The following is a 25701-nucleotide window of genomic DNA, read 5'->3' as shown; positions in this document are numbered from 1 at the left end:
AACTTTTACTTTAACAGTTTCAAACTCTGTGCTCTATCTAAAATCTTGATATTCTTACTTCAGACCTGAACCTTTAATTTCAGACTTAGTTGTTTAAGTTCAGACTTGGTTGTTTAACTTCAGACTTGGTTGTTTAAGTTCAGACTTGGTTGTTTAAGTTCAGATTTGGTCTTTAAGTACTTAACTTCAGACTCGGTCCTTTATCTTTGGTGGTAAGGCAATGATCCTTGTAACAGTGTTGTATGTCAAATCAGATTGTGACAATTGAGAGACTTCCTCAACATTGCCAGCTAGTCTCTTCACATAATAAAACAATCGGTTTCTATACATCATTATGTATAATTCTGTCATACATCACTTTGTGTGGAAGAAATAACAAAAGTAATAACATCTTTGTTCAGCAATTTTATTTTTGGTCAAAATGTGGTCAAAAGTCTAAATCTAGACACAAATATATATAAATATTATATGATGGACTCTTTTTTGCGAATACAAAAACATGATAAATAAATAAATGATATTCACATAGTACTAATCAATTAAAAGCTGTGATTTTGTTTTTAGCAAAACAAATAAAATGAATTCATAAATAACAATTAAATAATGCACTTCTTTTATAAGATTAACATAATTTATTGCTAAGACAGCACAGGTAACATTAAGGTGTAACTTTTATTTATAGAAAAGTATCTTCCTGTATGCCCAAAAATACTTTAATTTTTATCTCTAAAAATCATTTTATTCTTGGCGTTCTGTTTAATATTCTGAGTTATATATCTAAACTATCTTTTACCTCTAGGCCATAAGTATAATAACAGTGATTTAGTATTCTGGAAGACAAAATACCACTTTGTTTAAATTTTGTTATTTTTAAAACAAATTATTATACATGTACATTGAAGGGTGCTTTTGTCGTGTGATAATTGTCTTACAGCTCTTAATCTATTTTTTAAACATTACAAGACACACAGGTTTGTTTTTTCTTCCCCAAAAAATATATTTTCATTTCTGAGACTTAATGTACCTTTAAATACAGACTTTAATCTTTTGTACTCCCATTTATAGTTGCAGTGTTTATCATGGCAGCAACTCAGATGGTAAAATTATAGTTTGTCTTAAAACAATATTCATATAAAAATGTTGAAAGTGTTAGAACAGTTTAACAAAAAAAATCGTACTTTTAAAATTGTTCAGAAATCACAATATCAAATGAATTAGTCTGCTTAATTTAGTTTGCAGCTTGAGATGCATCACAAATTAGATGTTTGAAGTGAAATAAATGCTTCAAGCACTTATCTTAATATCTTTTAACAACTGATTATTTCACTAATTAGAAAGAAAAAAAAACAACATGTTAAAGTAAAATGATGAGTTAATGATTGATTGAGACTACATGTAAAAATTCTGGCAGTCTTTATGATATGTACACCTTAAAAACAAGGCTTCTCTATTATAATAATACTGGACCTCAGTGCTGGATTATCTCATATCTGTACAGATATGTGTGTTCTAATGAATGATGTCACAGATTATGTCATATCTGTACAGATATGTGTGTTCTAATGAATGATGTCACAGATTATGTCATATCTGTACAGATATGTGTGTTCTAATGAATGATGTCACAGATTATGTCACATCTGTACAGATATGTGTGTTGTAATGAATGATGTCACAGATTATGTCATATCTGTACAGATATGTGTGTTGTAATGAATGATGTCACAGATTATGTCATATCTGTACAGATATGTGTGTTCTAATGAATGATGTCACAGATTATGTCATATCTGTACAGATATGTGTGTTCTAATGAATGATGTCACAGATTATGTCACATCTGTACAGATATGTGTGTTGTAATGAATGATGTAACAGATTATGTCATATCTGTACAGATATGTGTGTTCTAATGAATGATGTCACAGATTATGTCATATCTGTACAGATATGTGTGTTGTAATGAATGATGTCACATCTGTACAGATATGTGTGTTGTAATGAATGATGTCACATCCATACAGATATGTGTGTTGTGATGAATGATGTCACAGATTATGTCACATCTGTACAGATATGTGTGTTGTGATGAATGATGTCATATTTTACAGATATGTGTGTTGTAATGAATGATGTCACATCCGTACAGATATGTGTTATGTAATGAATGATGTCACAGGTATGTCACATCTGCACAGATATGATAAATGATGCCACACACTGTTTTGTGCTGTGATGAATTATATCACACATCAAGTTACATCTGTACAGATTAATGTGTTGTGATGAATGATTTCACACATTATGTCACATATATGCTGATGTTACAAACTGTTTTGAATATGCTACGATGAATCATGTCCCATTGCGACATCATTTGTCATAAATGTTGTCACATCTGTACATAAAATGTTTGTAATGAATGATTTTGTACAAACAGTGGTTGTGATGAATAATGTCACATCTGTACATTAAATTGTTTGTGAAGACAATATCTGTGATGAATAATATGATATTGTAGAGTTGTTTTTTTATGTATTATATCATGTCTGCAGTCTGTTTGCAATGTATCATGTGATGATGAGCTATTATCTGTCTGTATATTGAAATTGTTCGTGACGGTTCTCATGCAATCTTCATACAAATTATATCATGTCTGTACAAGCTATATAATGTAATGTCTGTGAAGACGATGTTGAAGATGAATTTTATGTTCAGCACCAGGAACACAGGTAATAACTGTAAAATATCTTATATGCTATATACATATAGTCAACTTTAAGCATCAATTAACAGTCTAAATCTATGGCAGAACAAAAAAAATTAATTTAAGCTTAAAATTTATATGAAGATAAAATTCTACAGCAAAACCATAATTCCCTTATATACATAAAATAACTGCTTTTATCAATGTGTGGAGTTTAGATAGGAAAACAAATTTAAATTTACTAATTTAATCAGCATCAAGACAATATTTAAGTATTCAGTATTTTTTAATAGAACAGTATTTCTAATTGTCAGAAAAAAACCCCCAAAAAACACAAAATAAATTTCACACTTTTCATCTGTTAGCCTTTGACATATATAAGTTTCCTAATTCTCAACAATACTGCAAGTTTTAACATTTTCAGAATATGATAGCATCAACAAAATATGTGAAATGAAAATTACAAGTTTCTATGTATATGAGGTATAAAATAACTTGATGTAAGACGTGTTAGACAATAATTAACTTGTAAACCAATTAATTTACCCTGTATTCTTTCTATAAACTGGTCACATGTGACAAATGGAAAACTGAACATTTTTAGTTTCCTTAATCATTTTGTGCTTGAAAGACATTTGCTTGTTTGCCTCCATTTAAAACTATCATAACATTAATTGAAAGGGGATAGACACATAATTCATGTTGATGAAATTTTATTAACAATATTACTTGATGTGAACAAATTTTCACTAAAACAGTTTTAGAACATGAAGTTGATAAATTATGTAGATAAATGGCTGTCTGATGGTAAAGTACCAGTAAGTGGTTTTTTATCAATACTGCAAGACAATAGACTGTTTGTTCTGGATTGAAATTTCCATTTGATGAGCACATAAGATACCATTAACTGCAGCAATTAAATAGACTACTTCTAGATAAGGTTCTAGACAAGTAGTAACTGCAGCAATAATTATTGTAGACTTGTTCTAGGGATCCAGTAACTGCAGCAATTGTAGAGACTTGTACTAGATAATCAGTTACTACAGCTATTAACAATTGGTAACTGCAGCAATTACAGACTGATTCTATACAATCCATAACTGCAGCAACTATAGACTGGTTCTAGACAATTGGTAGCTGCAGCAATTATAGAGACTGGTTCTGCAGCAATTATAGAGATTGGTTCTGCAGCAATTATAGAGACTGGTTCTGCAGCAATTATAGAGACTGGTTCTGCAGCAATTATAGAGACTGATTCAGGAGCAATTGTAGAGACTGGTTCTGCAGCAATTGTAGAGACTGGTTCTGGAGCAATTGAAGAGACTGGTTATAGGCAGTTTACAAATAGATACTATCAGTGACATTAACATTCTTTCTTAACTTCATCAAACCAGTGCCAGAAAATATACTGTAATTACAGCAATAAGTAAATAACACAAAATATTAAAAATACTGATTCCATATCCTATATTCACTGTAGCTTAAAACAATGTAAGAGACACTATAAATAAAATACGTGTCACAAAACATAATAAAAGGAGACTATTTGTAAATAAATACTGAAAAAAAAACAAAAAAACAACCCAGTAAATAAACTGCAATTACAATGGTTGGTGATACACATCCATAAATGTTTTTGAGGTATTTGCCTTAAGTTTTATGAATACCCGGTAAAGACAATTGGCCCAGTCATTAAAATCAGGATTTTGATTAAGAAGTTTCTAACAAATACATCAAGTATAGTAAATAAATAACAAGACATGTGTCTTTTCTGCATCAACATTTCAATCAATCCATGTGTCTTTTCTGCATCAACATTTCAATCAATCCTAGCAAAAATAGGAAAAATTTGAAATCTAAATTTTAATAAAATTGTATAGTACAACTGCACTGGAAGAAGATATTTTAAAAATTTATGGTTTGACCAAAGTAAAAGAGAAAACAATGTATAAATATATAACTGCCTTAAAATCAAGAAGATATTGCAAACATTTTATCATTGATATAAGCTAAAAAACTAAACCATGTGTCGGCATTATACAATAAAGTACAATTACATTTGTATTGTTGCTGAAATAGATATCATAAAACTATCACATTTATCAAAATATACAAATTTATGAATAAAACATGTTTGTAACAATGGTATAATGAAAAATGAAGCACATGATGTATAATGATAAGCTAAAATAGAACAATAAAATCAGCTCAATTTCTTTTATCTACGATATTTCATCATAATTACTTTTTAAACTTAAGAATTCTTCAGTGAATGTTGCCACTCGTAAATAAATTCTTTAAAATATTTTATGTTTAAAATCAAACAGGAAAAAAATGTTCCCCTCCTTAATCTAAATAAAAAATTCTACAATAATAATAGTGATACTACAAATCATTGTTGTGTATTAATTGTAAAGTTGAGGAAATAAGAGGGGGAAATCAGCTGAAAACCTAACAAAGTTTTTTCTATTATCATTCAAACTATAAAATCTTTATGATTTCCTGATAGAATCATATTTGACTTAAATATCGTAAAGAATAAAAGCCAGACTAATTAAGGCAAAAGAAAAGTCTGCTAAGAAATGATTTAATATGATGAAACGACAATAAAGTTCGAAATATTCTGACGAGCAAAATTGATTTACGCTGCCGAGTCCTCGCTATCCTCGCACTCTATAGGAGGGTTGAGTCCTGAATGGATCGTTACTTGTACGTTACGATTAATACTGACTGCTGGGTAATACACGCCACACAGGTCTGTGAACGCCACGGGGCCTTGTGGTTCACCGTTGATAAAGTAACTGAGGGTATTATGGTCGAGATCTAGAAGAATTCCGATCACACTGGCACGATTAATTCCTCCGTCAGTCCTGTCTGTGTGTATGTCTGAATGCATGAACCAGCTACGTTTACTATCAACATACATACACCAACCCTTATCATCTTTACCTGAAAATATATATATATAACATTCTATAAAATGAAAGTTAGCCACAAAACAAATATTCATTTGCTCACGAAATATACTGACACAAACTGTGCATGTGCCATTTTAACCATTAATGTATCAGATCCGCGGGAAAGCGACATATAAAGTAGAATTTATTTAGGAATAAAACCTTTTTCTGAATATGAAATAGAATCACTAAGCTTCATCATCATCAGTCCTGTTTTGAAACAGACAATTTCAAAAATAAATCTGAAATTCATTTCTACTACATCAGCTTATTGTCTATGACATAAGCTTCAAGCCTTCATCAGCTTTTTGTCTTTGATATAAGCTGCAAACAGACATTTAAAACCCTACTGTAGAATGTCATCAAGCTTGATGAAGGAAACATTAAATAGTGATATATTAGAAAGGTAAACAGTTACTACAGACACAAGTCTCAGTATAGGAGATCAAATTTACCCCACTAATCTCATCTCCTGTCTAACTAAAATTGCTTTCCTCATATATTTAGATCCAGTAGAGGTTAAATAAATATTATTGGACATAAATTTGGAGTTTTTTACTGATGTATGCTATCTGCTGACTGACAACACGTTTAATGTAAACACAAATCAACATGTTTTTCTTTTTAAAGAACAAAGCTTCAAACCAAATCTGTCAGCAAATAGAAACGAAAATTAGTGCTGACAGTAACAGTAACTGCCTTTTTATATGGTGTATTTTTTTTGTACAATGACTTCTAAATTTCATACCTTGCCATATTGTATTGATGGTGAAGAGTACATTATATGTGTATTTTTAAACTCAATTTCTATTATTGTTTATTGAAGAGGCATCAAGAAAATATGTGCTTGTCTGACTTTTTACAAAAAATAATGTATAAAGTGGGTCGATCTATAGTCAGTTTAATCAGGCCATATATGGTGGTATCATGACAGACAATATTCAAATTAGACAGAATTTATTAAAGTCTTTGTCAAACATTCTGAAACATGTAGATCTTCTCTCCTATTGTGAGTTTTTCCCTTGAGATTAAATATTTGAAACATGGAACATTGTGAAGTGCTGATTTATTGATATTCTTCACAGCCCTGATTGTCTATGTCTTTAAACATTTAAAGATTACATAGAATGCTTTATATATAATTCTAACACTATTAGAATTTTTTTCTATATAAACAAAGAAGGCCCGAAGCGTGCATTATTCTACAACAATGCACCCGCCGTTCTTATTATCTCCCTGTTTATTTTCACAATAAGGGCACCATTTTGTTTGAAAAAACTGATAAATAAAACACAATTTTTGAAGAATTTTGTTGCGAAAACTATCTAGAATGAAAGAAATGGTCTAACTAAGAAAATGAATCTGAACACCAATATTTTTAATTCAGTCGTTAACGCTGTATAGATGTTTAAAGTGTTGTTTACGTGACGTCACAATGTAGCGCCAAACAGCACGTGCAAAACAATCAAATCAAGTACGCTATTTTAATGTCGCAAACGAGTTCAGTTTTACATTTATTTCACTTTTAATAATTTGTATTTCGCTTGAAAATTTAAAGAGTGAAATAAAATAAACAAACAAAGTTTTATCAACGTTTTCAAAATGTTATTCTCAAAATGTTGCTACACACGGTAGATTTAACGACAGTTTTTTTCAACCCACTGGAACAGCCTTTAAAAAATGTTTCTATTGGAAACTCTGAGGCGAAAACAAATTTAACCACCAAACATAAAGTCCAACTTTATAATAATAATTAAATTTTTTTCTTGACGTGTTAGAATGGAAATAGATATTAATTCTTCGTGCGTTATTGTATAATAATGCATGTTTTTCGTTCAAATGCTTTGTAATTAATCACTCAGGCCTATCGGCCTTCGTGATTATATTACTATGCATTTGAACTCAAACCGTGCATTATTCTACAACAATGCACTCAGAATTGATATCTTTTTCCTAATTATAAACTGATAAAAACATTGATTCTAATATTATGGGAAAAAAACCTGAATAGAAAGTAAGATTTGTAATAAATGTACACATATTACATGTAAACTGAATGCTGCTCTTAAAAGCATGGCTTCAATAATTGAACAAGAACTTTAGGTTGAGTACAAATGGAAACAAGAGCTGACAGTAGGACAACATGCTTGACTATTGTCAGCTTGATAGCTAAACATGAGCCTGGATAATGCAGAATTTTCTAAATTCAAAAAAAGGCCATAATTATGTCAAAATCCATGAAAGAGTTATGGGCCTTTGACCAAGTATTATGCTTTCAAATAAGTGTTTTAAGTATCAACTTATTCCTGATAGTAGTTTTGCAGAAACTTGCATGCAAAAACTTAACCAAAGTGTGAAGCTGACTCTGGGGTGAGTACTATAGCTCTCCCTATTCTTTGCATAGGTATTTTAACATTATTGAATTAAATTTTGGTATATGGTATATTGTATAATCAAGAGTTTGTTAGGTTGCAATCCCATAAATCAATTCTCAGCAAAATACACATATTTACATATAACACATAGATATGTTTGTATGATGCTGACCACTGGAGGAAATATATCAGAAACTGGTCATTCACATTATTTTATCTAAATAAATACAACTTTCTATCAAAAATGTTAAAAGTGTGTGAGTCAATATTTACATTGTATCTGACATGAAAACTTTTATTGTTTATGTTGCTAATAGAGATAAGTCAGGGAAGATAGTGATTTTGGCAGACATAATATCACCACAGCAACCTGGAGCCTGACCCCTGCTGATTGCCCAAACATTCTAATCCAAGTGAATGACCTTAACTACAAACTTAATCCATCAGTTTTACTCCTACTTTATTCTTAGAAACAGACAATGAATAAAGACTGATAAATGAATGATAAAATTTGATACAATTATGTCAATTCATGCTGTTTTTTTTAAGCCACTTACTCCTATAATATTATTTTTAGCAACTTTAACCTTTATACACTGCTACACCTATGATAATGGACTTGTCATGTTTTAAACTTGTTAATTTATGGGAGATTCAATATCAAAATGGTCAGAAGTAAACCTGGTAGATTTTGGTCAGAAGTAAGTAAACATTATAGATTCCACTAAATCGAGACTTTATCAAGCTCAAACTTAAAAGCTAGGAAATAAATCCATAAAATTTGTGAAAACAACATCTCTTTTTAATACAGGCATCTTGTCATCAACAACCTGAAACTGGTAATTATTTTCTCAAGAAAAAACTGTAAGAATTAGCTCATTTTTCTTCATAGAACTTTATTAGATCTGTGTTTAGTGTGAGTCACTGTGATATATAACACAATAATTACCCGGTATGAACTCACATTAATTGCTCTATAATTAGTTTTGTTGAAACTGGACACTACTTTCCCCAGCTGTAATGTTCCACGCAAAACAATCTAGTCAAATCAATATCCCTTTTTTTCTGTATAAAATACATTTGGTAAAATAGGCTCATAAAACAGGGTCATGTATCAGCTACTCATGGGAACAAATAAAAAGACAATTTTCTAGACATATAAATAACCAACGTAACAAACATGACACTGGTAGAAGTATCAGAATAGCATCAAGACATTCTCATAAGTCATGTACATGTTATAAAACAATTTTTTTTTTTATAAATTTCTTTTTAATGAAACACATCTATCAAATTAAGAGAGATTAATTTCTAACATAAGACTAAAGACATTTTCATCAAGTTATTTCATTTTTTTCATTCTCTTTTTTTCCCCCACACACTTAATGAATGCAATGAAAACAAAAACACTCTTAATATTTTGTATCAAATAATAAAAAAACAACCCATGTCTTAAATTTGCAGGAGAAAAGATGAGTTATAGCATTGATTGCACTCGTTATTTCCCAGAATTCAGTAGAAATGTGCACAAATTGGGGAACTTTATTTTCTCTCAGATTTAATAATGTGTTATAAAACAGATCACTTTCTTACCATGTGTATAACTTTAAAACTATTTGTGTAAGAGAATTCTATGCTTGAAAATAAATGTTTACAAATTGATTCCTTTTGTAAGAACACAGTCCCCTTCCAGACTATCGGTATATCCTTATCAGTACCGTATATATTTTAGAAAAATATTAACTTAAACATTGTTTTTATTCTGTTTATCTTCATGTTTCATCATTGAACTAACTACAATGTATGTTAAACTACTGCTTCAAAACTTTAGTTTCAGCTTTAAAAGGACATGAAAAAATTTGACCTAGTGACCTAGTTTAAATGAAAACGTGACCTAGTTTTAACTAAAACTTAACTTGGTTTTAACTAAAACTGGAGAATCAATCTAACTTTATATAATTTTACAATTTACTTCTTCAATAAAGGGCCAGAATTTAACATTGGCTTCACATCCCTTTAATATTTTATGGCTAACAAATCTATTCTTCATACTAAAATCAAGATGACCTTGAGTTCATAATGACCATGAAAAAGCAAGAAAAAAACTACAGATGCAAGTTCCCAAAATCAATTTACACTATAAAATTTTGTAATAATTTTTACACACTAATTTGAGCTTGTCTGTCTTTCTAGACATTTCTGTATTTGCCGACAATATAATTATGTTATATAAGAAGCATTCACACTGAGTTAGACATAACAAGTTTTAACAATATCTTTTCATCTAAAGTAACAATATGTCATAACACACCACTACACCAGCCTTCATAGGACATGATATTGAAGACTATAACATAATTTTCTTACTTATATTCCCAGAATAGATAGACATCTGATAAATAATTCAAACACAGCATCAGAATTAAGTGCTATAAAACGACATTTCAATATTTCCTCAGTGGAAGCTGTCTGGCTAACAGTATAAATGAATACAGTTAATCTATTTTCACACATAATACAAGTCACTAGAGTTTTCATTTATATAACTTTGCTATTCTGTTTTAACAGCAGATGAGCAAACAAAAAACAAATTTGACATATTCAAATATACGGAAATCTTTGCAAAGAAAAGGTGTTTATACCTTATTATCATATTGCTATACCATCTTCAGGCAGTATAATGTTTTAATAAAATTTGTAAATGTTGACATCAACTTTTTAACTATTTTTTTTCAAAATTATCGCTAAGAAATTATATTTTTTACAGGAATATGTAAACATTGCAAGCACCACAGATATTGATGTATAATTTATCTTTACTGGTTTTATAAAACTTTATAGGAGATCTGTAGTAATGTCAGGTATTGAAGGTACCTGTATAAATTATCACATGTTATCATTAAATATTATCCTATATCATGTGTTATCATGTGTTATCCTACAGCAAGTATCTTGTTATCTTAATGACTCTAACTTTAATGATACCATCTTCAAATATAACAGTATAAACAATTTATCTTCCAGCATTTATTGCCAGTTATTCCGCTCTCAAATAGCATAAATGTACTATAGAAAAGATCTGTACAACAAAATACATTCATTTCCAAATCTGTAAATAATTACAGCCCTTTAGCTACAAATGTTTCTAAAGAATGCTTACCCTTAGATATGATACAAAAAAATCATGTATTAAGTCAATGAAATTACTTCCATTTAAAAGTATAGTACTTTTGATAAACATTTTCCTTTTTTCTTAAAAAAAATAAAAAAATTCTTGATATTGAATATCTTTAAGAATCTTTTCACCAATACATTACTTCCCTTTAATAACTTATTAGTTAATTACCTCCATTTATTAACTTAATGTCTAATTGTCTCACTTTTTTCTTGTATCTTGTAAAGGAATTTAACACAGAATTTTTTTTTCATTTCACCATTATTAGTTTCACAGGTGTGATTTCATAGATCAATTAATTTGATCTACAAAACACCAAAAAAAAAAATAAGTTGGCAGAAAATTCGGTATCATAACATTGATCACATTCATTTAGCTTACGCCAACATGTTTCTATTAATTCCCAATATTTCATTGAATTAAAGGATTCTATCTTTACAGAATAAAAACTGTAGGACATATGGTAGGTATATATCTCATGTAGCATCATTTTGCCAGCTTGCACTTTTAGTCTGTTAGTTATAAGATAAGCTTATAAACTTTTTTAAGCACTATAACTAATTACACTCTGACTATAACACAATATATAATCTTATAACAAGAGCTGTCTGTAGGACAGCACGCTCGACTATTCTTAGTGCTTGATAGTAAAAGAGCCTTGATAATGTTAATTCTTTTAAGTTCACAAAAGGGCAAATTTTTTTTTATAAATTCATGTTATAGGCCTTACAGAGAGTCTAATTATACAGTATTGGCTTGACTATTCGGAAGGTAATGTCACAAGGGTGTTTTATTGAGTATAATAATACTAATTACCTATCAGATTACATAAATTTGACAGACAAGGTACAAAGGCTTGTTATTAAGATGTTTTATCAAGTAAATCACTGCTTTATTATTATGAATGCATAAAATTGTCCCAAAAAAGGCACAAACCCTTCAGTAGTTATTGAGATAACAGCTTACAAACAAAACTTTACCATGAATTTCTTAGTTGAAAAAGGGGAGAAAAATCAGCCTAAATGCAAGATAGAATTATGGATCTTTGTCAGTGACCTACAATTATGACCCTAAATGCATATGTGAAGTTTTAAATAAATATCTGTAATAGTTATTGAGATATGTAAAACTTGCATGTAAACATTAACCAAGATACTTAGTAGAAAAGGGGATATGAATCAGCCTTAATGCAAGATAGAGTTATGGAACTTGGTCAGTGACATACAATTATGACCCTCCAATTATGACCCTAAGTGCATGTGTAAAGTTTCAAGTAAATATCTTTGAAGACCTTTAACCTCAACCAAAATTTCTAAGTTTCAAAGGGGCAAATAATTCTGCAAATATTGCAGGCAGAGTTATGCAATTTTGCAAACTGATGTACATTGTTACTATAAAAAAGTATTTTACATTTCAATTAAATATCTCAAGCAATAATTGAGATATTTGACTTTACAAAAAAACTTCAACCAAAATTTCTAAGTTCCAAAGGGGCATAATTCTGTCAATATTGTAGGCAGAGTTATCCAACTTGTCAATCTGATGTACCTTGTTACTATAAATAAGTATTGTAAGTTTCAATTGAATATCTCAAGCAATAATTGAGATATTTGACTTTACAAAAAACTTTAACCAAAATGTCTTAGTTAAAAAGGGTCATAATTCTGTCAATATTGTAGGCAGAGTTATCCAACTTGTCAATCTGATGTACCTTGTTACTATAAATAAGTATTGTAAGTTTCAATTGAATATCTCAAGTTATAATTGAGATATTTGACTTTACAAAAAACTTTAACCAAAATTTCTAAGTTAAAAAGGGGCATAATTCTGTCAATATTGTAGGCAGAGTTATCCAACTTGTCAATCTGATGTACCTTGTTACTATAAATAAGTATTGTAAGTTTCAATTGAATATCTCAAGTAATAATTGAGATATTTGACTTTACAAAAAACTTTAACCAACGCAGACGCCGACGCCGGGGCGACTACAATAGCTCTCATATTCTTCGAATAGTCGAGCTAAAAATGTTGGAATGAAACCCATTTAAACTATTACTTAAACAAAATGTGAAATGTCAGGAGTGTTTGCTGTATATAAATCAATTAAATGATTCTGGATTTAGACCTAACATTTTTGTCTTATGAATATCTAGGTAATTCCTTGACTTAATTTTCTCATTTATATCATTACAAATGGGAACTTGATTTAGAGAGATTTGATTCCTTTGTGAAAGTCAAACTATTTCAGGATTTTATATAACAATTTATGTCACATTTAATTTTGAACCAATTTTCTTCACTGTTAATTCAATGTTATAAAGATTATTGTTTTGAGAGACTGGAAACTTTGCAGATGTAAATGGTATACATTCTTATAGACTGTAACAGTAATTTCTCTGAAAATGGAATAAACACTCCTTCCATTTTGTTCAATTATGTATGACCCCTGTGGCAGTCTATTTTAAACCTTATATGTACATTTTGATAGAAAGTCTGTGAATATGTCCCTAGTGACGACAGAATCAGCTGTTGAATACATGAGACAAGACAATGCTTTCATGATAAGAAGGTGGCAAAGGAAGGCTTTGAGTATTTAATAATTTCATACAAATGCAACATTTTTAAATTAATGCTAGAGTTTCAAAATAAGGAAAATCACAAAAAATTAAAAATGATTTTTTTGTAAAATATTAAAAAAATTTCATTACTGAAATATATTTAAAACAAAAACATTTATTCACAACATATATAGCCAATACTTTAATATCTGTTACATACTGAGTGATACAGGGGATTATGAAAGACTTATGCAACAATTAAAGTGTCATGCCTTTAGAGTCTCAAAACTTGAGCATTTTTACTTTGTTTTTTAATATATCATAAATTTATGATAGATTTAAAAAAAGTTAATCATGTAATTATTTTTGTAATTGTTAGTAAATAATGCCTTAATTGAGATACACACCTAGCATTTCTGCCTTGCTAACGTCAAATCTGGCAATGCCAATTGCTGGGTCGGTGTTGTTATCGTACCTGTCCACTGTTACTTCCCAGTAGTGAACGCCCTTAGAGAATCCAACTCCCCCGAGGATTACGCGATGCTCGAAGCTGTTACAAGTTGCCGTCAGATTGTCGTTAGAGATGATGATGTCACGATGAGCTGTTGTAGGATCAAGGCTGAACCACGCCACTGAAAAAACACAAACAATACAAAATATAACTATATACATGTACACGCTGAACTTATGTCACAAAATTATACTTATAACCTGCTCACCGTGACAAGATTATTTTTCTTTGGATATCAATGGCTTGATGAGTGTATAGTCCAAAATCTAAAACAGACACATGGACAAACAGCTCTAACTATCAACCACACCTTGCAAAATAGAGAGAGTTGTACAATAGACAGAAACTTTATCTGTGTGGGTGGCAAAATGCCTACAGCCTACAGTTAGTTCCTTCTCAAGTTTTCAAGAAGCATTAAAAAATAAACAGTTCAAAGTACTGAAAACAGGTGTTATGAACTACTTACTTTATAAATTAAAAAAACATCTCTTGACAAAAAATCATTTTGATTTCACACTTATTTTAATCTAGCACAAAGTTCTTAGAAGCCAAGGGCTCTTTGTAAGCATAATTGATGGTTTTTCCTGCATCATAAATTGTTTGAAGTTTAACATTACTCATCTATATTTCAGTTACGTAATTTTAATACTGATGGAAACATAAGCTAATTAAAATGATGATGTCTAAATAATCATAATCAACACAAAACTGACTCGCACAAAAATCAATGCAAACAAATTTTAAATATTTTCTCTGTGGGAAAAGCTATTTTCAATAATATTCAAATGTAACAAAAATGCCTAAAATTTGATGGAAATCAAAACTTGTTTTTATCTAAGAATTTTACAACTATTGTGTTCAACAATGAAATTATCAGCTGCATGCATGCAGTTTTTATTGTTGCTGTTGTTTTTTTTTTTTTAGGAGAAAAATATCAAATCAGGCAAATTAACAAGGAAAGTAGGATTTTTATGTTGCCAACTTTGAAAATATTTTTATCCTTTATAACCTGCTAAATTAGTGTAATGGATTTGACCGTGCTTATCATCTGGAATAGTCCATTCATTCTAAGTTTAAATATGGGATTTCAGGGATAAAATATAAAAGTTGAGCTACCACCAGTATAGAGACTGGCCAGTGTGTACTGGCACGCCTGGCTGAGTATACTGGTTACACTGACTCAATCACTGTTAGGTACATTAATTTTGGTTATGGGTTAAATGCAAACAAAAGGAGGAACAAAACAAAGGTTTGGACAAGTGTTTTAAATAGGTCTTAAACATGCAATATAGAAAAAAATTGTCTCAACCACTAAATTAAAATATATTTTGAATTCACTTATGTGTTTCACCATTACAGGAAAACCAGTATTATATAATTATATAATAAATATTAAGAGTAAACCTGTATTAAACAATAATTATATCATATATTTCAGGAAATTTCAGCTATTGAGGTTGGAAATATGAAAGTAACTGTAAAACACACAGTGTCATTGTTGACTTTTTTTTTTGTTCTACATATTTGATGAAAAGATAGTTTAATTACTTCCAAAACATATTTAGATAAAAGTAAACAGAATACAGGTGTGAAATGACAGCATATAGGTATATCATATAGTAACTCTTCAATCTATAATTATATCCTGGCACTCAGTTTACGTGAGCAGGTGTCTATCACAATTCTAATGTCTCTTTCATTAGTAAAATATCTACCTAGAAAATTGTAAATCCCTTTAAATCTAACTTATATGCTTTCCTCTGAATCAAAGCTGTAATTTTTCATTGTAAATGATCACCGCCAGGGTGGGTTTGAACTAGAATATTTACAGGTGTTAATAATCATGTCAGGTGTATGATCATCACTATGATTACGTAAATCAAGGGGGTGTGGATCTACATATATAAATAAACTAGAAAATCAATTACTGGGTAAAAATGTCAATCTGAAAATAATTGACATAAGACTGTTTTTTTATGAAAGCTGCAACTAATAATTCTTTCTTCAAACTTGAATTCCAGATAAATGCATTTCATAAATTAACTTGTACATTTAATAGAACTTAAATTGATATTAAGTGTCATCATGTAGTAAAAACTGATATCATTATGTCACACTATAACTGATTAAATCTGAATCAATTAACTGTAATACAGACTTTATAATTTTAGACTTCTGTTCTTTGTGTGGAACATCCTGTACACAATGTTACAGATTCTCTGATAATGCAGGGATAATGAGCAGTTTTAAAATCAAACAAAATGTAATTAACTTTAAAACTTTTCATTTCATTGTGATTGGCTGGGACAGAGCTTCAGGCAGAAATATAATCAGTGACAGTGGTCGACCTGCGGGGGGGAAACTTGGCGACAAAGGTCTGACTAAATCCCTTCTCTGCTAAATTACAACATCAGACTGTTGGCAATTAAAATTGATTATATAATTATTGATGAGAGTTATCAGTGAGAAAGAGAATAAATCAACATTAATTCATATATTGATATCTGTCAGAATCATTGTTACAATCAGTATGTTTGATGTTAGATAACTATTTACTTTTTCCAATCATTAAATGACTTAATACTTGCAATATTTATTATTGATGCCAGAGAGATAAACAATAACCAATTGTGTACACAGAAACATGAATTCGATTGTTGTAAACATGTTTTAACATCAAAGGAAACACATTCAACAAATGTAAACATTTTTCAAATTTCAATCAACCCTACAATGTCAGAGATATGAATTTTAAATTTAATTTCTAAACATTCATTTAGACTCCACCCACTCACTAATTTCATCTCTTTTATTCTCCCAACACGTGAATTATCAATTAAAGATTTTACATTCAGATATCAACTGTTTAACAGCTGTTATAAGAAACCATATTTCACCAACAACATACATAGGAACAGAAACACCATTTTCAATGAGAAGTACTATATATTATATGGAAAACAATAATTTTAATAAGTCCCCTTGTAGCCATAATTCAACATAAACATTTACTCTTCCTTCTCAAACTTCTCTAACATAAAACAGTGTTACATCTATTATTCAATAGGCTTTATGTAAAATACTGCACCCTAAGGTATCAATTCATTGTAAAAAGTTGCAAACAGAACGGAAATTTTCAAGTCTCTCTTCAATAAAAAGAACATTTCACTTGTAGACTTGTCATTAAATATTCAGCATGTTCTTTTCTAATAATGTTTGTTTCCTGATGTAATACAATTTAAGCTTTTATTTATTTGAAACTGTCAGGTGTAATTGTATTAAAGTCAATTTTTGATGAAATCGTTAAGCCATAAAAGTCGAAAGTTTATGTATAAATTGCCCTCAAGGTCATTCTCTGATACTACACAGTACAGGTCTCAGAGCTCTGGCAGCAAACTGATGGAGATCTGGCGATTTTACTAACAGAAACAAGTCTTAGAAATTTCGTAGGAAAAAAGTCAAAGCTTGTTGATTACTGATTTAATAATGTTAAAAATCTAAATAAATTATTTGAAAACAAGCTGCTCAACTGAAAGAAGCTAAATATTAAAAACCCCTAATGTGATATGTGACAGAGATTTAGTAAAAACTAAATATTGGAATCCCCTAATGTGATATATTGCACAATGAAGGAGTTTAGTAAAAACTAAATACTGAAATCCCCTAATATGATATATTGCACAATGAAGGAGTTTAGTAACTAAATATTGAAATCCCCTAATATGACATGTGACACAATGAAGGATTTTAGTATAAACTAAATTTTGAAAACCCCTAATGTGATATGTGACACAATGAAGGATTTTAGTATAAACTAAATTTTGAAATCCCCTAATGTGATATGTGACACAATGAAGGATTTTAGTATAAACTAAATTTTGAAAACCCCTAATGTGATATGTGACACAATGAAGGATTTTAGTATAAACTAAATTTTGAAAACCCCTAATGTGATATGTGACACAATGAAGGATTTTAGTATAAACTAAATTTTGAAAACCCCTAATGTGATATGTGACACAATGAAGGATTTTAGTATAAACTAAATTTTGAAAACCCCTAATGTGATATGTGACACAATGAAGGATTTTAGTATAAACTAAATTTTGAAAACCCCTAATGTGATATGTGACACAATGAAGGATTTTAGTATAAACTAAATTTTGAAATCCCCTTATGTGACATATGACACAATGAAGTTTTTTTTTTATGTTTTGCAAATCTTACAAATCATATAATTTTGATCAGAGAAAAAAAAGCAACTAGATTATAGAATACAAAGTGTTCATTTTTTATGCTAGTGATCAATTTATCTTGTAACTGTCTTTTAGAAGATTAAAAATACAGCCTTGGGGTAAAAATGTCTACTCTCTAATGAGAAAGCTGTGACACATGTCTGTTGTTCTCTAGAACAAGTTTCAAAGAAATATGGACTTTTCCCAATGTCCTTCTTTTTTTAATGATAACATCTGACATAACTAAATGGTTTTTTTTTTGAAAGTACAATTCCGAAAAAACAAGCATGACACCCCAATCCCTCTTCTCCCTACTCTTTTAATTATTTTTGTTAATCTTAAATTACTAGTAAATGTTAGAAATAATACAGCCAGGGATATCAATACAGACAAAACTATTCTGACAATACTTGAAGAATTTGTGCTGACAAACAATAATGCTTTAAGCTTCTTGTCTGATCAATGTCCTAACAAGGTCTACTGTATTTATCTAAGGTAGAAACAACCGATTAATGTTTATATAACTTGTCTAGTTCTCCTGCTAGACAATCTTTTACCACTGTGTTATGTCAGGTAATTTAGACAATTTTAATGCTAGGATCATGTCATATGATGAAGTGGTTACATTCCCTAACTGACCATTTCAAGGTGTTGTTATTTCAGTTTGTAAGGGGGTATTTGCCACACTGTTCTATCCTAAAGCCAGAATTCAAGAACTAAAAGCATGTAACAACATCTTGATATTGATAATCTATTAATTGATAAAAGTCAATTTCAATAATAAAGCTCTCACTGTAGTAATTAAAAGACTAATCTAATAGTTTAGTTCAATTAAATATTTAAAATAATAGGTCTATATTATTTCTACGATCCTTCAGAATGAAAAATGTGACAAGAAAGACAGTTATTATGATTATGACAATGATTGTTTTGATGTAATAAGAAGAAAGGAAAAGGTTAATTAAATCTTAGTAAAAGGGCATAATGACTCCTACTAAACATTTCACAAATCAGGCAGTCAGAATGAAGCTGCAATGAAATGGTGTCACATTCTATTAGTATCAATAGGTAGTGGTCTGTCTTGCATATTATTTCTACCATTATACTTTGTCTACTGAGACACATACTACAAGTATCAATACGTAATGCACTGTGTCACACTCTACTAGTATGTATCAATATGCATTGTGTGACATATAGTTAGTGCACTGGGTCACATTCTACAAGTATCAATACTTATTGCACTGTGTCACATGCTACTAGTAGCAATACTTAGCACATTATGTGACATATACTTAGTGCACTGGGTCACACACTACTTGTATCAATACCTAGTGCACTGTGTCACATACTAGTAGTATCAATATGCACTGTATCACATACTTCTAGTATCAGTGCTTAGTGCATTATGTCACATACTTCTAGTATCAGTACTTAGTGCACTGTGTCACATACTACTGGTATCAGTACTCAGTGCTTTGTGTCACATTCTACCAGTATTAAAACTTAGTGCACTGTGTCACATATTACTAGTATCAATACATAGTACACTGTGTCACATACTTCTTATATCAATACTTAGTGCACTGTGTCACATACTACTAGTAGCAATACTTAGTGCACTGTGTCATATACTACTAGTAGCAATACTTAGTGCACTGTGTCACATACTACTAGTATCAATACTTAGTGCACTGTGTCACATACTACTAGTAGCAATACTTAGTGCACTGTGTCACATACTACTAGTATCAATACTTAGTGCACTGTGTCACATACTACTAATATCAATACTTAGTGTGCTGTGTCACATACTAGTAGTATCAATACTTAGTGCATGATGTCACATACTACTAGTATTAATACTTAGGGCACTGTGTCACATACTAGTGGTATCAATAATCATACAACTAGTATTAATACTTAGTGCACTGTGTCACATACATCTGGTATCAATAATCATACAACTAGTATTAATACTTAGTGCACTGTGTCACATACTACTAGTATCAATACTTAGTACCCTGTGTCAAATCCTAGTTGTATCAATTTTAGAGATTTGTGTCACATACTACTAGTGCTCTGTATTGCACTCTGCTAGTTGTAATACAAAATCAAAATTTGAATTCTCAACATGTCCTAAAATTTCAGTTTGGAGAGATTTCATAAAGCATAGTTAGTGTGATATCTTCATCAATCACTGACTAATGAAATGCAAGATCTCTACATTTTTATTACCACATTTTATATGGAAATGTTTCTAAACCTCATTACAACTAAAATATGTTAATTCTACAGACTTGTGCTTTTTTGCTTTTTTGAGCATTTGCATTACAACGTGACAATGATTTTCCTCCATTTTCAATGCATTTAAATTGAGGACTTTAATAGAGCATTAAAACAGCTCCTGGTAGAGGAAACAACTTGTTACTATGGTAATACTTCAGTCTAGACACTTAAGAAGATTGGTTAAGAAAAGTGAAAGATTTACAACATAAATTGCTATATATTGACAAAAAGGTATTAAATGTAAGAAATTGTTTTGATATAAAATTGTAAGTGTGTGTTTGTTCAAGATAATTTCCCCAGTCATGCCGTGATTTAAGATTTTTATGTTAGAAACAAAACATTTCTTGCAAAATACATTTATCAAAAAACATTGTCAAGATAATTTTTTTGAAAAATATTTAAAAAATTTCATATAGGGTTTCCCATTGTTTCAATTGAACAAATTATATATATATTTTTTGATAAGTAACAATATTATATGTTAAATCAGCATTGTTACAAATTATATGTAATTTTTTTTTTAATTACTTTTATTTCATGTCAGAGTGCTTGATTTTTTTGTCCAAAAATAAAAAAAGCAAAAATGAAAAGGGGTAAAAAGAAACACTTGAGGTAAAAAAAAAACAAAATGGATGCACAATAATGTATTTACCCCTAGTCTATTTCTTCAGATGTCTGTAGAATAAAAAACAAAAATAAGGTCATCTTAGTGCATAAAGTTATTTATCTTTACAAAAATTATAATTACTGTCACTTACACAGTAATGTTAATGTTTCTTCTGATAAATAAAAATATATAACAAAAATAAAAACATTGTAAAATTATGGATTTATTATGTTAACATGGTAAAAGATTTGTAGTAATATTTTGATGAGAGAACTGGTGGTTTACCATCAATAAAGTAAATAAATTACACGAAGGCTGTTTTTAACGATTTAATCAGAAGTTGTTTGTAGGTGTGAAATAATTAAACAAAAAGCTCATTTTGTATAAATAAAATACAAAGAAACAGATGTACTGTGGTGCTCAAGATACAATTCCAATCAAGAAAGCAATTAACAAAGTTTATTTCACAGAGTGAAAATACGCTAAAAGCCTCGCATAAAAATGTTGCCAAAAATATATATATACTGTCAACAAGTTTTCTTCTACCGATGTCTATATAATTGAGCAGCCTGCGCATATATTTATACACGAAGCAGCACTAGACAACGCAAGCTTTTAGTAACAGTGCCGGAACATCAGAGATACAGGAAAATAAAAACTTTATTCGTGGAATTGCTGCGGGATACCAGAACATGTGATACACAAACTCCCCTTTCACAATAAATCCTAATAGTTTAAATTATCATTCTATTAAATTTTATTGTATGAAAATAATATAAACATTTAATGTGTTTAACATCAGTTTATTGTCAACAAGTTTTCTTCTACCGATGTCTATATAATTGAGCAGCGTCATGACAAAACCAATGTTATGTGTTTGCGACCAGCATGGATCCAGACCAGCCTGCGCATCCGCGCAGTCTGATCAGGATCCATGCTGTTCGCTGTCAGTTTCTCTACTTGTTATAGGGTTTGTAAGCGAACAGCATGAATCCTGATCAGACTGCCCGGATGCCCGGGCTGGTCTGGATCCATGCTGGTCGCGAACGAACTATGTTTGGTTTTGTTGTGACGTGGCTCATATATTATTTATGAAGCAGATGGTTTGTTTTAAAACATTCTTCTTTTCTTAAATGGCTGTTAACTTTGTTAAAGTAAGTGAGAATTGAAGCATCAGCTGCAGATATTTAAGTTAGCAGCTTCCTGCATTTTTTAAATTTTCCTTTTCCCCAAATGAACAAGTTTTTATCTAAAGTATTATAACCAGGGAAATAACTGAGATATCAACATCAGCATATATGGTGTCACATTATAAGATATTTATGAGGAAAGTGATTAAAATGAAGCATATTTTTCTATTTTTGTTGTCAGTATTCATTAATGAGTGAAGTATGACAATGATGAACAAAGATAAAAGCTCTGTCTTCATTATCAATATACGTATTAATGAAAGATGATTGCCCACAATGAAATATAATGTGTATATTTATGATGTAACAGTGAAATATAAAACATGCATAGTAACACCAACATGCACCTTCTACCATCTTGAACCAAAAATAAAATAATTAAAGTCAGGCATAAAACAAGAAACTATAATCCGAAGCATGCTTACAAAGATTAACTATAGTATCATATATGAGGCAGCATCACAAAATCTGTCAACTTCCTATTACATATATATATAATTTCCTACTGTCTGGACATGACATTTAAGTTTTTGATAATCGTGTCAAAATGATTCAATATGGCATCATATTGTATAAGTATGTTATATGATATGTCAAGTTCTACCATTGAGGTTCAAAAATCCGTTTGATTTTTCAGTTTAGAAATGTATGCGCATAATTATCTAAACTTGAACGCCAAAGAAATAGTGAGTTTTAAAATTTGGATATGATCAACGAAAACAAATTGATAACAAAGTGATAACTTGACAGACTAAGTTTGATTGAGTGAGATTTTTCATGAGAGAGAAAATATACAACATCTATCATGCCAGTTTACATACAGCTCAACATTATAGGAATCAAACATCACCATTAAATCTGTTATTGAAATCAGCTAAAATGATTTTCAACACTTTATTAGGATTATTGGAATTAACTATTCTGAAGGACCATAAAAATACCTGTAATAGCAACATTAAAATAAGGTACTTATAGGGTGACATTTTACTGTCATCATATAGTTTATGAAACTATATATTAACTATGACATTGGGAGATCCTTTGACAACAGTAGGAACAGTATCATTAAAATTTAAATTGTAAACTGGTCCCTATCTACCTGTATTAACTTTGACAATAGGATAAATTGCAGTTACTATTGAATCATATCATGTGAAAACATACCACTTTGACAAATGACTGGGTGGAATATGAACATTTATCTGAATTTCAACAATTCCTGGAAATAACTGTAGAATGATATTATACAGAAATATGAACATCGAAAACAAAGGATAAAACTTGATGATTACAAAATATTGCAAAAAGCTTGCTAGCTCCTAGATGATGTAACAACAACAATTAACAATTACCATCACATTAAAAACCAAACATAGATAACAACATCAATTTATATATACAAAATAAATATGCAGTAACAGAAAATGAACTGAACTAGAACAGTGTGCACAATATATAAGGTAGCCACTACATTCTCTCCAACAAAACATGCAGAAAACATTTCTTCAATGCTTGTTTTGTACTTGTTTTATAACATACCGTAAATGTTCTAATAGGCGTCTTGTATCTGATAAAAGATGATTTTCCAGCATACACTGGGTAAAGATACCAGCTGTAAAAATAAGAAAAATATAATCATATATTATATAACTGTCATCTATCAAGGCTGAGAGAAATCAAAGCACTGAGAGTACTGTACGGAAGCCTAGTTGGATTAGTATCAAATGTAAAGGCAAGAAAACTATTCTTTGCTAAGATGTTCCCTTTATGTCTGCCAGCCAATAACCCCTGATCTCAAAATTACTAATATAATTGTTATAAGTACATTTTGCATTTTCCAGCACACAGCAAACTTCAGATAACAACATATTTGCTTCTTCTTAATATTCTACCAATGCAACTAAATTTTGTCATAAGATTTTTAGAATTACTGTATATTGTTTTTTTTTTGTGATTATCTAATTTTACCTATATTCCTGTGCACTGAATATGGCACAAAATCAGCTTGTTGCTTATTTAAGCCATCAAGTAATTAATAAACAATTATATTTTTTTTCAAGAGTACTGATTTGCTTGGACATACATTTTTAAGCATAAAAATTATGACTTTTTTTCCCTTATTTGATCTATTAGAGGACATAGAGCTAAGCTGTAAGCACAAGTCAGCCTGGGACATAATAGGTCAAGATGAATGTGTCTGGTTACAGTCAAACCATCAAAGATTTGTTTGTTTTTGCATTATTTTTGCTGATTTTAGCAAATTTTTTGCTCATACCTCTTCCCTGGATAACTAACCAGTATCCGCATGTGAGTTACTACTAATCCCACATGATTTTTGAATCAGTGGTAAGAGACAATTGATTATTAGACTTAATGTGAGACAACAAATGTCATGGCAAAATTACGCCTTGTCCAGGCTACCCCTGGATTACTCATCTGACACTTTCCCTATTGAGCCAACAAAGTTAAAGATCTAGAATGATGTTAAATAAGTGTTCTACCATTAACAAATAAATCATTATAAGTAGTTTAAAGTTTATTATCATCAGTTTTGGGCTTCACCTATCAGTTTCACAAAAAGACAAAATGTAAAACAGACAAAAGAATAGCATCATTAAAGTATTGAACATTTATTGTGAGATATAAAACACATGACTCAACTTCACTGACTGACAAAATACAAACATGCAATAGCTATAATAATGATGGTACCAATCAAGAAAGTCATGACAATGGTTTATGAAGTGCAAAAAAAACAAGATTGCATTTGAGAAAAATGCTATGCCACCGCATTAATACAACACTAAATAGTAGTGTAGGAACAGATTTTTTTTGTTTCTATACAATTGAAGATTGTCATAATGCATATCTAACTCTTATTATCAGATTAGTGGTTAAATCTACTGTTACCTCAATAAAAGATCAGAGTAGGAATATTTCAATGCACTTGAGTCTAGTGAATTTGGTGGTGAAGGTCATATTTCACACAGCCTAAAATTTCATGACTGCATCAAAGGACAACATGTAATACACTTTGTCAAAATCTAGGTCACTCACTGCTGATATCAAAGTTCACTTTTAATTTTGACACTGGAGG

At 30.1% G+C, this 25701-nt stretch overlaps 1 protein-coding gene across 3 annotated transcripts in view; it reads right to left on the bottom strand.

Annotated features, from left to right (window-relative positions):
* Nucleotides 1–390: 390 nt before the first annotated feature.
* The window catches only part of LOC132757917 (E3 ubiquitin-protein ligase TRIM9-like), a 126515-nt gene continuing 101204 nt past the window's right edge, over nt 391–25701 (bottom strand). The window contains exons 7-9 of one of the 3 annotated variants that reach the window (XM_060749415.1): nt 24144–24216; nt 21460–21482; nt 14266–14404 (exon numbers count right to left, since the gene is read on the bottom strand). In XM_060749415.1, the coding sequence (XP_060605398.1) occupies nt 21467–21482; nt 24144–24216 (89 nt within the window). In that variant the 3' untranslated portion in view covers nt 14266–14404; nt 21460–21466. Of the gene's footprint in view, nt 5657–14179; nt 14405–21459; nt 21483–24143; nt 24217–25701 lie in introns of those variants that run through there. The other 2 variants (XM_060749413.1, XM_060749414.1) reach the window with 2 other exon arrangements.

This window comes from Ruditapes philippinarum, unplaced genomic scaffold (assembly GCF_026571515.1).
Source record: "Ruditapes philippinarum isolate M1 unplaced genomic scaffold, ASM2657151v2 ctg730_1_1_1_1, whole genome shotgun sequence".
Classification (NCBI taxonomy): domain Eukaryota; kingdom Metazoa; phylum Mollusca; class Bivalvia; order Venerida; family Veneridae; genus Ruditapes; species Ruditapes philippinarum.
Note: the sequence above shows the minus strand (reverse complement) of the source record. Positions and strands in the feature narration are given on the sequence as shown.